At 34.3% G+C, this 16959-nt stretch overlaps 1 protein-coding gene across 4 annotated transcripts in view; it reads left to right on the top strand.

Annotated features, from left to right (window-relative positions):
• Window positions 1–16529, top strand: part of PDGFC (platelet derived growth factor C) — a 211685-nt gene extending 195156 nt beyond the window's left edge. For 2 of the 4 annotated variants that reach the window (XM_069493001.1, XM_069493004.1), the window contains 3 exons: window positions 1371–1578; window positions 6314–6531; window positions 13723–16529. In XM_069493001.1, the coding sequence (XP_069349102.1) occupies window positions 1371–1578; window positions 6314–6531; window positions 13723–13839 (543 nt within the window). In that variant the 3' untranslated portion in view covers window positions 13840–16529. The remainder of the gene's footprint in view (window positions 1–1370; window positions 1579–6313; window positions 6532–13722) is intronic. The other 2 variants (XM_069493002.1, XM_069493003.1) reach the window with 2 other exon arrangements.
• Window positions 16530–16959: the final 430 nt, after the last annotated feature.

The raw sequence follows: 16959 nt of genomic DNA, 5'->3' as shown, positions 1-16959 counted from the left end.
TATGATGTGTTTTAATCCATTCCCCTGTATGTGGGCATTTAAGTTGCTTCCAGTCTTTCTCTATTTAAAACAATGCTACAATTAATATCATTGTATTAATACATATTTCCGTGTACACAATGAAAGCATATAAACGTCAAAGGTGACTACAAGGACATAAAACATTTAAATCTCTAGTGTCCTATACACTTCAGTTACATCAGTTCAAGTTGCTTTGCACACGGGCACTCACTCCTGCAAGGAGAGCAGAGGAGTTCCACTTTACTCACATCCCCTGTAATCCTTTTGTAAATTCTTGCCAATCTCAGCTATAGGAAATAGTATCACCTTTTCTGTATGTCAAATAATGTATCTAATTTTCTTTTACATTTCTCTGATAATGAATGAATTCTACCTTATTTTCATATGTTTATTAACCATTCAAACTTCTTATCTGGAATTTGCCCACTTTTTCTACTGTGTTGTCTTTTTTTTTTTTTTTTTTTTTTGGTATATTCTAGATACTAATCTTGTGATAGTTATGTAGCTTGCCAAAATGCTCTCCCTATGTCTCTCTTAATCTTGTTTAATAGATATTTTATACTAAATATATATTGTAGACAAATTGATCAATCTGATCTTTTATGGTTTAGGCCAATGGCCCCCAACCTTTTTGGTACCAGGGACCAATGATTTTATGGAAGACAATTTTTCCACTGAAGTGGGGTGGGGAGTGTAAGATTAGATGGGAAGATGAGCAGAGATCAGATTTCAAGGCCTTGAATACTGAGTGTATCATGGAAGTGGGGTACAGACCTCAGGTGATGATGCATGGCCCATTTCCTAACAGGCCATAGACCCAGACCGGTACTGGGCTGTGGCCTGGGGGCCGGGGACCGCAGGTTTAGTCATCTTCTATCATGATTGACAAGTTCTTCAACATCAAAGGATTTTCACCTATGTTTTGTTCTAGATCTTATTTCTTATATTTTTAATTCATCTCACATTAATTTGCATAACTCCAGTGATTTTTCAGAGTGAAGAAAATGAAAAATGTAAAACAAAAGAAAAATGTGGTAGATTGTATTATAGTTCTGTTGCAAGTCCATAATTGAAGATATTTTCAACTTTTTATATGAGCAAAAAAAGATATCCACATTCACCATGGTTGTGGCGATGAAAATTAATGTCTTTGTCATTGATTTCAGAGAAAATCTATCAGAGTTCATCCATTAATACATGAAGCCTTTGCAAAGTAATTACTTCCAATTGGGTTAAATACAATTTCACTTCCTACGTATTTTAGCCCTTGTCTTTGTAACTTCCCTAAGTCCAGAAGGAATACATTGTCATTTTTAAAACAGTTAACATGGGATTCATTTTACTTTCAGCAATTCACAGAAGCTGTAAGTCCGTCAGTGTTACCCCCGTCAGCTTTGCCACTGGACCTGCTTAATAATGCCGTGGCTGCCTTTAGTACCTTGGAAGATCTTATCCGGTATCTCGAACCAGATAGATGGCAGTTGGACTTAGAAGATCTGTATAGGCCAACTTGGCAACTTCTTGGCAAGGCTTTTGTTTTTGGAAGAAAATCCAGAGGTAAGCTCCCTCTTCAGATTAGAACCTCATTTAATTTTCTTTGCAGCTAATGTTTCAGATTCTTCTGCCATAGTTTCTAAAGGGTAGAGTTTAAAATTCTTCAGTGATATATTCAAATAATCCATTTTCTTATCATTTGAGCATATTCCTATATTGAATAAGAATATATACAAAAGCAGGCACCTAATTATAACTCAGGGAGTTTGGAAAATTAAAAGGGATACATCTGAAATTCCTGTCATTTCTTATCTTCAAAGATATCATTTTGATGAAGTCCTCCATTGCGTTTCATAAGAACATTTGCTTACTCAACCCTACTATTTGGAGTATGTTGATTTGAGATTCAAGAGAAAGCATCATAGCTGCAAAACCAGATTTAGGCTAGAAAAGGGGGACAGGCTATATAAATCCTTATCTATGATGTCTCCCATGAATTAGGGATATATTAGTTTCTGTTTTCTAAGCTTCTAAATAATATGAAAAATAGCAATCACCCAACATAATATAGAATTAATAGTTTCCAAGGTAGGATTCATAGCAAAAGAACAATGACCTGAAGGAACTCACACCGTGATAAGTTTTCTCTGCATAGATTTGCTTTTGAAATGATCACTTTTGACCCTATGGAGGTATCTCCCTTCAAGAGTGAAAGTGCTGATAATTAAACCCAATTCCCCATGGTCAAGAAATTGAAAATGATATAAACAGAATTTTCTATAAGGTTAGCTAATCACTTTTAGTAACATGAAAATTGTAAAGTGTCTATATCAGACACAAATATAAATGTAATAGAAATAATTGAATAATTATAATGCATAAAAAAATTTTTTTTCAGTTTGTCAGAAACATTGAAATCTACCCAGGGTCACTTTAAAGAACAGAATGACAGTCTGGAGAATTAATGTGGAAGGAACAATGTTTGGTTAATTTGAGCCATTCACAAGGGCAGATTGCACCCGACTTGTTCTTCTAAATCTTGTCAGAAAGAAACCTGATTCCTGCCCTTTCCCCGGGGTGAGTTGCAGCCCTTTTGGATCTTGAGCTTTAGTCTCAGCAGGTCATGTTCGGACTTGCCCAACCCTAGTATTTTGCTATGCCAACAGACGTGGTTTCCTTTTGGCAATGTTTGAAATCGGTGTTCAAGTGCATGGGCAGCCAAATCCTGTCCAGATGCTGAAAGCTGTTATATATTTATAAGATTTGAACTTGATGAATAACTTACAAACAACACTTCCCTTCCCTCCCACTTAGGAACAGGAAGATGCAGATCTGAAAGACTAGCTGAAACACCCATGAATAGAGCCCTTGTTAGCAAAGTTGAAGTAGATTATCATGTTGATCTGTAAGAAGCAGGAGGAGTGAAACAGGTTCTAAGCTCAGATCTAGTTTTTTGGCAGCTGGTTTCTGGATGTGAGCCTAAAAACCCCCCTTACAGCCATACATTTATTCCTGAATCTCTGTGCCTGGTGCTCAAAGATTTGGCCAGGGGCTAGCATATATTTAAAAGCATCCAACACTGAACAAGATCTTTCAAATATTCATTTAACACTTTCAAAATTGAAGCCCTTTGCAGTTTGCCAAAACTATTAACTTTTAAAGCATACAGTAAGTGTGAGAAAAGCAGTGTATATTTTTGGAACTTTACATAAACTAAAATGCAGGTGTGGGATAACATCTATATAGACAAAACCAACTTCCCTCCTCTGAGTCTCTCTACAAAGGAACAAGGAGTGAAACTTTTAAAAGCTTCTAATTAGACACTGAAATAGATTTTCCACAGAATAAACATATCACAGTGTTACCACATTCATCTTAGAAAGACCACCCGCAGATTGCCTTACAGTAATAGAATATCTGTGGACTGAATATCTTAAAAGAATGAAAACTAACAAAGTAAAATATGACTGTAATTTTTTGGTCAATATTATCCTTTTTAGTAAAACTTAAAATATTGATAAAATTTGCATTTAGAAATAATGATTTTGATGTGCTCAAAATCTCCATTCTTTAGAAGAACAAAATAGTGAATGTATTATCTTAGGAGGTAATTATGAAAAGGAAAAAATCTGAAGGCTAAGTTTTACTTTATGGTTATTTTGCAGAGGGAAACGTCATTAATACTATAGTTAAGCTATAAAAAGTATGCCTTGGGGCATTCCTTTCTTTCTTTCTCTCTCTCTTTCTTTTTTTTTTTTTCTTTACTTTTTATTTTCTTTGCTTTTTTTCTCCCATTAAAAGTTCTGCACTGTGTTTGAAGAATTTATGAAGAATGTATGAAGAATTTATGACACAGGTTATATAGTCACATGACTTATTTTAATGAAGCTTATATGAGTTTGAAGACTTAGGATTAGGAAGCATAAGTTTCAAATATGATATGCCAAATTTAAAATTCTTAATTATATTTTTCACCCACTGTACACTGCATTATTATGTTTTTCTGTTTATTTTCTTTTCCTTTCTTCCTTTAGTTCAGGATTTTCATTCATTCATATTGCCAAAAAAAAAAAATGCCTATATTTTTTAAGTCAACTTAACTAGTACTTATAAAAGACTTTTGCCTTTTGTGTCAAACATGATAAATGAGTGGAAGCTAAGTTGAAAGGGTGTTTAAATTTTCACATTGTAGCAGGTATCATAATTTAGTTCACTTGGAAAATCTATCTAACCTTTTATTGTGGTTAAGTAAACATTTTAAGGGGAACATATACAGTCTCATTTTCTAGTATCATAAAATAGTGTGTTTAAAACTATTTGAGGTAGGTGAATATGCTTTGACAGCTAAGAGCATCTTCACGTTCTAATGTGTAGTATAAATCTTAAATAAGCATTGAAAATTTTGGCAACCAGCTTTTGTGTTTGTGCATGTTTTTAAGTTTTCTCCCTCCTTGCCCAGATATTAACTTCTAAAGAAAGGATCCAAATAAACTCATATATAGCTTTAATAACACAAGAGCAATGTGTACCTATACTATTGGATCAGCAAAATGAAATCAGGTAAAATATGTGACATCCTTTAACCCAAAGATCTCATTAATTTTATTAGTGATAAGTTGATCTTTTCAAGGCACTTAAAAGAATGAACATATTTGCTCATAAATATTAGAAGTTTTGCTTTCACAGGATCATTTTCAGATGAAAAATAAATCTTTAAATACTCAAATGAAACAATAATTTTCTATTGATTTGGAAAAATAATTTTTTATCCAAATAAGGTGTTGAAATGAACCTATAGCATTAGCATTTCTTTGGTGCTTTCTTATACTTGAGGTTTTAGTTGATCATATAGTTTATATATGTTTATAAGTTAAAATTACATATTCATAATTTTATGTTGCTTAAAATAAGCTCCCTTTGACGTTTTAGAAAAACTTGAACACATATATAAGTATAATAAATCCAAGAAAATAAGCATTTGACTCTTAATTACCTTGTCATTTTAAAATTATTAAAATAATAGCACTTCACTTTAAAAATTGAATTATATAAAGTGATTATTACTATTTGAAGCCATCTTTAACCAGAAAATATTTTTTCTTTTCTTTCAATTCCTGGTTATAATGTTTTCAATGTTAGTGAAAAGGTATTTAACTAGACTTATCATATTTTTGATAATATTCCTAAATTTTAAAAAATCTTTTTACTATTGGAAAAAAACCCTAAAGGAATATACATTATCTGAAACTATTCAATTATACTAGAATTGCTTTATTTGCATATTTCTAGGGGAAAAAATAGATAGAGCTTATAATCATAAATTAAAATCATATTAGAAGTGTTTGTCCTAATAATTAACTACTTTTCATGTGTTATATATAAATTCACATAGAACATGACATGTTATTTTGATATGATTTTCCTGAAGCAGTATCATTTTGTAGTTAAAAACAATGGTTCTTTGAGGATTTACAGCAACAATCTGATGAAAGGATATTTTGTTTGGTCTTCACAAGTACATATTCTTTCAAAGAATAAAGCAACATAGTTAAACAACTTGCTAAAAGAATAGAGACAATGGTTAGAAAGTAGACATTTCTTCTATCCTTTCGCAGAGGAAGGGTAGAAATCTGAAGGAGTCTAGTTGGTCCAAACTTCCAAGATGAAAAATTATTCAATATATTCGAAGCAGTTCTTTCCAACAACTTCTGCTCTTAAAAAATATCTCAGTTTTTTCACTCATGGTCAATCAAGCTGTTTTCAGAAATATATTATCTTCTTTCTCCTTTTATATTTTGTGATTCTTATCGCCATAAAGATTATGGAAAGTTCTATCAATAAGTTTCAATAAGTTGTTCTTCCTTAATTGTATGAGCCTGTAATCCTTTTAAGAATTGCATTTGTTTTTTAATCAAAGCATTAATCATTTTACATTCTATTCTTCCCCCCAGTGTCTTTCTTGTCTACTTTCTTACTAAGGTTAAAAAGTGTAGACCTTTTTTTCTCTATAAAGTTTCCTATTTATAACTTTCAACTGTTTTGTTGGCTGTGTTCTTATATTGCACAATGGCAGCTCTTTATTGGACACCAAGTCATAATGAAGCTTTGTTTATTATGAAACAGAAAGTCCAATTTGTGAGCTGTATAGCCCTAAAACCTAGTTAAAATTAGAAGGGATATTGTTAGAGGTATTGTTCATGAAATAACGTTAAGATTTCTTTATTAAAAGAGCTTAATGAAACATTCAGGCTCAAAGCATGAACATTTATTTTTCTTTGCTTTCTTTTATACCATGTAGTGGTGGATCTGAACCTTCTAAAAGAGGAGGTAAGATTATACAGCTGCACACCTCGTAACTTCTCGGTGTCCATAAGGGAAGAACTAAAGAGAACCGATACCATTTTCTGGCCAGGTTGTCTCCTGGTTAAACGCTGTGGTGGAAACTGTGCCTGTTGTCTCCACAATTGCAATGAATGTCAATGTGTCCCAAGCAAAGTCACTAAAAAATATCATGAGGTAGGTATACCATTTTATTTTCAAGTTCCTTTCAGTATTTTGTGTCTCATGACAAAAACAGTGAATCTGAAATGGATTTATGTTTGGAAAGGAGATGCCATGTTAATGAAAAAAAAATAAGTTTTACAAATAGTTTATGTTTTCATTTTTTAAAATTATGACCTTTAATTTAAAAACCAGACATTAGGGATTTAGACAGCTTATTCTCTGATAGTACATCATGGGTGGTCAGTGAAGTTTTTACCACTTAGACAAAAAAGAAAATGTGTTCTCTGTGGAAAAAAAAATGGGCAAAGATTTTCAACTTTTCAAAATATGAAGGGAAAATATTTTAAAGACAAGCTTGGAGATAAATCATTGTCTACTTTGGAAAAAGGAGATCTTTGATATTTATTTTTCTATTTGGGGCAATATGGGCACATAACTCCCAAGAGGACTTATTCATAATTATGCTAATCTTTCTATTATTCAAGTCACCCCAAATAACATGTTTAACTTTGTTTGCATTTTTTAACCATACAAAGGCATGAAGGAAAATATAATATGAAATGTTTGTAGTAACCATCTTTTTAGAGCCCTGGGAACCTTAGAACTTGAACTTAACGTTTTCATTAGTGCTGGAATATCCTCAGTTGTGTCCCACCTTCTCCTCTAGCAGCGTTATGTAGCAGACGTACATCAGAAGGAATCTCTTCTTGATGAGTCAACTTTAATTGTTACCAAAATCTGCATTAGACTGAGCCAAAATCTGCCCTTCTGACTTCATTTCAATATTACTCCCTTTCATTACTTTTAATTTTTTCTGCTAAATTTAATAATAATACAGAATAAATATCTACTTAGGTAAGTAAAATGGTTTTTCATAAGCATAAGGACTTCAGTGAAACTCTCACTGAAGTGAAAGCACAGATCTAGAATGGAAATAGAGTTTCTTGTCTTCTGGAATCCAGTGCTTTTTTTTCCCCACTTTAATCAGCTGCCAACACAATATTGGCGAAAGGCAGGAAAATCAAGTCATGTGAAGTACAGTTTATGAAACCAGGCAGGTTTAGATTACCTAAACAGATGAGGGTTTCACTGAAGTCTTTTTGCATGTGAAAGATCATTTTATTTATTAAGTAGATATTTGATCTGTATTATTATTCTAGTTATTTATTTATTTATTTCCAAATATTACAGGAGTACAAATGTTCTGGTTACATAAATTGCTTTTGTATTGTTTGATGGGTGTAAGTGTGCCCATCCCTCAGATAGTGTGCATTGTACCTGTTAGATGTGAATTTACCTATTCCCTACTCCCACCTGCTTGATTTCCATGAATGTTATTTCCGTATTTTCACCTAAGTGTTGATCGATTAGTTCCAATTTAGCGGTGAGTACATGCGGTGTTTGTTTTTCCATTCTTGTGATACTTCGCTTACAAGAATGGTCTCCAGCTTCATCCAGGAAAATACAAGAGGTATTAATTAGTTCACTATTTTTTATGGCTGAGTAGTACTCCATGGTATACGTATACCACATTTTATTAATCCACTCATGTATTGATGGGCACTTGGGTTGTTTCCACATCTTTGCAACTGTGAATTGTGCTGCTATTGAAATGAAGTCAGAAGGCCAGATTTTGACTTGGTCTAATGTAAAGGTTTTGTAAAAATTAAAATTGGTTCATCAAGGATTGCTTCCTGATACCAAATGATGCTGGAAGAGAAGGTGGGATATAATTGAGGATATTCCATAACTAATGAAAATGTTGAGTGTACAACTTAACTTGTGACAGTCACCAGGATATTTAACCTCTGTAAAACAAGTGTAAAATATGATTAATCACTCAGGTTTTTCCTAGCTGTGTTATTCCATAACAATTACAGATAGTAGTCTTTTGGAAGGTAATATCTCAAATTGGCAGTCATTAAAAATAGGACTATTTACTATCATTACTCATGTTCTACTTTCATTTCCACACCACATGCTTCCAAAGATCTCTGTACTGGGAATGAAGTCTCTTCTCCGGTTTCAAGAAGTACATAGTCATGACCAAGGTGGCTCACAGAGCTCTAGGCAGGCCTTACTGTTACTCCATCAACTGGGAAGCTAGTTAAGAACAACCACATTAAAATTAAAATGCCTTAAAGGCTAGGCAGGTATTAGAGTTGCCCAGCATTACATAAAAGGACGTGATAAGAATGTAGATTAAATTGAAGTGATCGTTTTGTATCTAAAACTACTCAATTTTGAAGGCTCTAAAGCTGTGGTGCCAGACTGGTGCCAGCCAGTGGCCTGTTGGGGCCCCGAGGCAGGCCCAGGGCGGTAGGTGGGTGGTGGGCGGGTGGACGAGGCTTCATCAGTGTTTACAGCTGCTCTTCATCGCTGGCATCGTGGCGTGGGCTCCACCTCCTGTCAGATCCGCGGGGGCATTGGATTCTCATAGGAGCGCGAGCCTTCCTGTGGACTGTGCATGCGAGGGATCTAGGTTGCAGGATCCTTGTGGGATTCTGATGTCTGGAGATCTGGGGTGCAGCTGGAGCGGTGGTGCTGGCCCTGGGAAGCGGCTACAAGTGCAGATTATGATTGACAGAGAGGTTTGAGTGCACAATGAATGTGGTGCGCTGGGGTCTTCCCGGGACCCACAGCCGTCTGTGGAAGGATTGTCTTCCATGTACCGGTTCCTGGTGCCAGAAAAGTTGGGGACCACTGCTCTAAAGCATGTACTCAGTAAACGAAATGTATTTGGGGACCTGATTTAACCAACAAACCTTGAATTTGAAACTACTATAAAGCGCTGTAAAACCCAGGCTTGTCATGTTAGCTTTTTAAAAGAAGCTTATCAGATGCTGAGTTCATATCATGCAGTGTCTGCTAAAGCAGTCCTCAGGTCGAGCATATCTCCCTCCATCTTACACCTGTAAATTTCTTTTCAAATAGTATTAGTTTTAGGGTAATCCAGAAAGTTGCCTCAGAGTATGCAATATGTATTTAAGCTTCAGATAAAATCCATGTTTGGGGCCAGGCTATGTGCAATACCTGTAGCCTCGGTCGCCTTCTCCAGAATGACATTAGTCCATTATTTCCCTATTTTGGGTGGGCTTAAATATATACACATTACACATATACACATACAATTATGGATGACTGTCTAATTATATGATAATTACATGACCATCCATTTGTTTGTCCCAAATATCTCTAAGGTATAAGTATGTAGAAATATAATTGTGCAGTTACCTAGTCTACATTTTTCACAAATATTTCTAGTAACAATAATGACCCAATTTTGTAAATGCCTTGTGGGAATCATTAGTATTTGTGTGGTAATATTTTTGTTAAATTACTCCATGGAAATAGGACTATTTGGCATAATTCATAATTTCTGAGAATAGAGTTCATAATTTCTGAAAATAAATTTTTCTCATTCTTATATTTTGGAAATCAGTTGTGAGTCTATTACTACTCTTAAAAATGTGAAATTGTTTTCTCAACATAATTTAAGACTGTTCCAAAATCATTAAATAATTGAATTCTATTAGTCTGGACATAAAGACTTAACTCATTTAAAGAGAAGCGTGTCTTGGACTTTAATTCTTCTGGATGATGATGGTCCAGTTTTCAATTTGAGGATGATTCCAACTGATAAAGAAGGCAGAAGCAAAGGTGGAGAGCTTAGAAATTATCACTTTTCTCTCCTTCATCTATTTCTATCATACCAGTGTCCATAAATATTAGGCTTAAATCATATTCATTGTGTTACTATAAATATAACTGAATTATCTTCTCTTGGTTTCCTGTAGCATTTGTATTGGGTTTTGTTCATCCATTGTGAGTATCAAAAGTAAGATTAGAAAACTAAAAGATATTATAACATAATAATGTTATTAGTAAGATTCTTACAGCTTTTGCATCAATCACCAGATCTCTTACTTAGGAAGACATTTTAGCCAAAGAAATATTTTTTCTTAATGATTTCTCTATGCCCGAAATAGGAATTTTCAGAAAAGCAAGTCAGGAACTTTATATATGTATAAACTTAGATGTCACCTCTTCCTTGAAACACTTGATAGTGTCCTACCAGTCTTAGCATAACTAATTAGTACATTCTGGATACTTGTGTGGACTTTAAAGATATCCCTATTAGAGAACTTTTACTATTTCTAAATTATTGATTATTTTTCTTCGTTTCTACCAAATTGAGAGCTAAGGGACAACAAACATCACATTACAGTTTAGTGCTTGAGAATACAAACTTCAAAGTCAGACCATGTCAAGTTTGAATCTAACATTTGTTAGCTGTGTTACTTTGAGCAAACTAATTAGCCCCTGTGCTTCAGTTTCCTGATCTGTATGGTGAGTCTCCAAACATCATACCTTGTTGTGGGTATTCAGTGAGTTGATATTTACAAAACACCTTGAACAAGGTCTGGCGCACACTTCAAGCCCTTAATATATCTTAGGTATTCTATAACTCATCTTTATTTTATGCCCCTGTGCCTAGCCTTATTCTTCAATTATGGTAAATGGTAATAAAGATTTAGTGAACTTTGCCCAGAGGAAGGGAGGGTGTTCTTCTAGCCAAAAGATCTATGTGGATTACTCTGACAATAGTAACATATTTTTTCTTTTTTCTCTATTCTTAATCAGCCTAATGATTTTCATCTTGTTTATATCTTCCTGTATTTAATTTATTTTTTCTTAACATACAGTCTTAATTTTCTTACATTAGATCTGTTTGCTTTGGGAAAAAAATTATACCATTCAATTGCCTTACTGTAGTAATGAATCCCTTTTCCCAGCATTCTATGGTTCTCAAATGGTTAGCTCATTTTCTTTGCCTGGGTTGAATAGTGGTACGTGAGCTTCTGTTTCTTGGTGATTTGTTCTGAGTCTAATCTGTTCTCTTCCACAGTCTTTGGCTTACCTTCTCCCTGGACATTCTTTTTCATGGACTTGTAATTTTAGTTTCAACATCTTTCTCTGAATGTTCTGAGATGCACTTCTGCCCTGTTTCTTTTCTGGTGTCAGAATCTGTGTCCTGAAAGCCACATTTTGTTTAATATCATCTGGGACCCGCTGACCATTTTCTATGTCTGCTTAAGTCTACTTTCTCTTCCAAAGTCAAAACTTTCAAAAGAAACTAAAAAGGAAAACATTAATTCTTTCTCATCATGTATTAGGATTTCTTATCCAAGACTTTAAAATTACTGAGACATTATGAGATTCTTCTGCTATTTGTGAATCTCTGTGAGCATCAACAGACAAAGACACAGGGTTTTACTCGGCACATGCATCTTGGCATGAGCCTGCTAGAGGAAGCAAGGATTGCAGCCTGGCCTGGCTGACTGTTAGGATTGTATGTGTAGCCTCTCTAACCTTTACTTTTCATAGTAATTTTTTTCCATGCTGAATGGGAAAATGTGTACAGGTGAAGATAAACATTGAAGACCTCAGCCATGCCAGTATTGCAGTTTATGTTACCCATCCATCCTCATTCCAGAATCAGTTTGTAGCAAGAGTATGATAAGGAATAGTGCCAGTATCTTAAATGTAGTTTCTGTTGATGCCATTCAAAATCTAAATTGTTCAAAAACAGTCAGTACTGACATAAAATAATATTCAGCTGCCATTGGGTTAATTTTCACATTACGTATTACTAATTACACATTGCAAATTACTAAGACTATATTACTTAAAGTGATACAGTCTGAGTAATTTTTGTTTTAGAATGGAGAAATGTAATAGATGGGAAAATAGACTTTAAAAGTTTACTATTTCTGATACTTGTTACAAGACTTTGAAGTTTATCTCTCTAAGAAGAAAGTTACTTAATAAATAGAATGTATGAGAAGTAATATTCTGAATCTTTATAAAATTATTATTTATCACTCTAACTTTATTAATTCATCTTTGGTCTAGGTACAGATAAAGGCTATGTCACTTACTCTTTCTAAGCCTCTGTTCGCTCATGTGTAAAATAAGGGCAATAATTGTAAATTACTTCATAGAATTCTTGTGAGTTAAAGTATGTAAAAACATTATTATTGTGCCTGGCACGCAGTAAGCATTCAAAAAATGTTAGCTAATTAACCTCTGATATAACCACATACTCCAATGAGGTATGCATTCTCTATTTTTCTTTTTAAGTCTTCAAACACAGCAGTCATAAGACTTGACTTGTGCCTTTTTGGATTAATGAAAATTTCCAAGAATGGTAGCTTTTCGAAGTTGCTCTGTGAAGTTATCTGTGTCCTACCCATAAAGCAGAGAAGCTAGACAACCTCGTATTATTTTTGTGCTCTGGTTTTTGTTCATAATCCAAACAAAACACAACTTCTGAAACTTTATCACTTGTATTATAGGAAATAAAATGTAATATGGTTGAATAGGTAGCTACTATTGAATAGTTCAGATCATCTTTTATAGAATACGAAGCTATATCTCTTTGTCACAATGTTAAGAGGAAATATGTTCAGTATCTGCATCTATTTTGCTGTATTTTTAATTAAAATCCCAACAACCCAAACTGCAAATAACTTTATTTAATAGAGGCATCATTGTTATTATTGCCAAACCTCCTTACACTGCACAGTAGGATCCAGCTGCAGAAAGTTAGCTGTGACTTAGGCTGATGTCTATGAAGTACATCTAATCCATCTCATCAAGTTTATAGAGGACTTGAAGTGTAGCCAAGAAAATTAATGAGTGGCATAATTGAGCAGACTCAGCTGTGGAGTGATCATGTTTCTTTCCGCAGTATTCCTGCGCTTGAGTGTATTGCTTCAAGTGTAAATATTTGTGAAATATGTGAATAAATGAATGAGTGAAAGAAACCAACAAACAGAAAAACGAATTGTGTCTTAGCGGTTCCAAAATACTTAAGGTGAAACTTTCTTTGCTATACTTAGATAAGTAAAATGAAGAGTGCATGGTGAGTCTTTCAATTTGAGGACTGTTTTTTTATTCTGAGGCAGAGTGCTTCTACAGTGTTGGCATTTGAAGTGTCCTGTCTTTCGTGAAATGATGATAGCTCATGCATATTTTTTGGTGGGGGGATGTTTTCATAATGCCGTCTCTAGGAGAAATTAAAATTTGTAAATCTTTCTTGAGCCTCAAGATTCTTTTCTGAAATGTTACTTGCCCATGAAATCAAAAGTTATAGACATTGGTCGAGTTTTAAAGGTGCCTTCCATTGTTCCCTTTCAGGTCCTTCAGTTGAGACCAAAGATCGGTGTCCGGGGATTGCACAAATCGCTCACGGACGTGGCCCTGGAGCACCACGAGGAGTGTGACTGTGTGTGCAGAGGGAGCACAGGAGGATAATCACCACCAGCAGCCCCAGAGCAGAGCTGTGCAGTGCAGCAGCTGATTCTGTTAGAGAACTTATGCGTTATCTCCATCCTTAATCTCGGTTGTTTGCTTCGAGGAACTTTTGCCTTCAAGATTTACAGTGCGTTCTAAAAGAGGAGACACCGAACGGAATGAGGAGTTGTGCAACAGCTCTTTTGAGAGAAGGCCCAAAGGACAGGAGAAAAAGGTCTTCAATCGTGGAAAAAAAATTAAATGTTGTAGATCACTAGCTAGTACAAAGTTACTGTTACCATGTACCTGTTCCACTAGCTGCGTTCTATATTTCAGTTGTCTTAATATGGCTTAGGTTAATGTAAGTACAGGAAAAAAAAAAAAACTGTGTGCAAGTGAGCACCTAATTCTGTTGCTTTGCTTAACTCAAAAAAGCTCCATGTTCTGGGCCTAAAAATCACAGAAAATCTGGAATTTTTTCGTTATATTCACATATACAAGCCAGAATGTTCTGTGTTCTACAAACTTGGTTTCTAAAAAGAAACTATGTTGCTATGAATTAAACTTGTGTCATACTGATAGAAAAGACTGGATTTTCCATATTTCTTGTTAAAATTTCTACCATTTAGAAGAAGAGAACTACATTCGTGTTTTGGAAGAGACCTGAACAGAAGAGTGGCCTTATCTTCACTTTACCTATAAGTTGGTTTATTTGTTTTATTGTGTACATTTTTATATTCTCCTTTTGACATTATAACTATTGGCTTTTCTAATCTTGTTAAATATATCTATTTTTACCAAAGGTATTTAATATTCTTTTTTATGACAACCTAGATCAACTATTTTTAGCTCGGTAAATTTTTCTAAACAGAATTCTTATAAGCCAGAGGAACAAAGATGATATAAAATATTGTTGCTCTGACAAAAATACATGTATTTTATTGTCGTATGGTGCTAGAGCTTAGACTAATCTGCATTTTAAAATACTGAAGTGGGAAATCAATAAAAATTGGTAAATTGCAAAGACTTTTTGAAAATAATTAAATTATCACGTCTTCCACCTCTGTCATTGGAGATGCAAATAAAAAGCAACATATGAAAATAGACATTCAGATCAGTCATTACTAACCTAATCCTTTTTGGGGGAAATATGAGCCTAGCTCAGAAGAACCTAAAGCACCTTGAAAAAAGAGACTTGGCAGCTTCCTGACAAAGCGTGCTGCGCTGTGCTGTAGGAACACATCCTATTTATTGTGATGTCATGGTTTTATTATCTTTAAACTCTGTTCCATACGCTTGTATAAATACATGGATATTTTTATGTACAGAAGTATATCCTTTAACCAGTTCATTTATTGTACTCTTTGGCAATTGAAAAGAAAATCAGTAAAATATTTTGCTTGTAAAATGCTTAATATTGTACGTAGGTGATGTGGTGACTATTTGAATTAAAAATGTAATGAATCATCAAATAAAAGAATGCAGCTATTTTGGGGAGAAACTAAGAGTGTGCGTGTATGCGTGTGCATGTAAGATTTCTCTCCTGGACTCGGAGAAAATGAAAATGATAAGATTTGTTGTTACCATGATTTTCATTATGCAAAAGCATATGTCGGTTCAAAAGACAGGTCAAAAAGGGAACAATTCTGTTGAGGTTTCCCTGCCTCTTATTTCCAAAGCCTTTGAGCAGTGGTTTTCTTTTTCTCACTAGTCCTAATCCTGGTTTCTGGTAAATTAAGTTGCACCTGACTTAAAAGTTGTTAGGTGATTTATGAAATGCTTACTGATAGATTATACGGTAGTGTGAAATTGGAAAAAAAAAAAAAACCTCAGAATTTTCCACCCATGTCTTTATTTACAATGGGAACTACTAAATGAGGTGAGCATAAATTGATTTTGTGTGTGGATTCTAGTATTTTACATAGCACACTTGAAGTTGTGCGTCCTCAATTCCAGACATAGATTTCTAATCAGGACTGGGATCTTCAGCACCCTGTCCTTTCCTAAGCCTTTTAACCTGTTGGAAGACAACTAGTACCCAAAGCCATGTGTCTTCAGACTACTCTTCCAGGCGACTCCATTTACCGTGCTTTTATATTTTGCAGTTTACCTACTTTGTCCCCAACCACATGAAAAACAAACAAAATGAGCGTATGTGTTGTTTCATAATATTTCCTTACCTTTTCCTAATTTTGTCCCAGCCATATAGAGGCCTACTAGATAAAACTCTATGGAAAATGCACGGCAGTTGGTAATTTACAACTTTCATGAGCATAGGAAAGACTCTATTAAACCTTACAGTAACTGACCTGTTTAACCATGTTTAATTCAGCATTTCCAACTTCTGAATGGAATACTTTCTTTCCCTTTTATTTTTTTTAATATTTATTTTTTGTTTACTTATAAAATGTTGACAGTCAGGAGAAATTACTCTGTAAAGGTAGCAATCCCCACCCTGCTGCCAGTCCATTCTTGGGAACGCTATGAGAACTAACCTCTTTATAACCACTCACTCATAGATTGTACTATGTAATATACTAAAAAAAAAATCATGCATTAAAAATACGTAACCCTAATTTCTCAAAAGTCTAGGAAGTATTGACTGTTGACCACACCCTGTTTTGTATGTGATGTCTGTGTTTCATGCCTCTGTCCCTGAGCAATGGACTGTTTTGCCCAGTGATATGTATTAAAATAAAAGAATAAGCCTTGTCATGAGGCAGGTGTTCATGTCTACATTTTTCATTTCTACATCTCATTTCCACATTCCCTCCTTCATCTAGCAATCCTTATGTGCACTTGGAAAAGATACAAAGAACAAAGAGAATCTCCACGGCGAGAAACCTCCCGGAACAAATTGGTCAGCCTCAGTGTGTCACTCCCTGCAGGTGCATTGACTTCTGCTCATGATGTGGTTTAAGGAAAAGCAGAAAATACAAGTTTTACACTTAATGTAATGTCCTTATTTGCAAAAGGATAATATAATATTCATATTCCTTCTGATATTTTAGACTATTTGATTATGTATTATGAACATGGTTAAAAATTATAAATATCATCATCCTTTACATTCATAAGAAAGAGTAGGAAAATTGAAAATATAGTAGAGGTCTGAGTCAGTTCAGACTGCTCTAACAAAAT

The sequence above is a fragment of the Eulemur rufifrons genome, chromosome 18, assembly GCF_041146395.1.
Source record: "Eulemur rufifrons isolate Redbay chromosome 18, OSU_ERuf_1, whole genome shotgun sequence".
NCBI lineage: Eukaryota > Metazoa > Chordata > Mammalia > Primates > Lemuridae > Eulemur > Eulemur rufifrons.
This window is presented reverse-complemented; position numbering and strand designations above follow the sequence as displayed.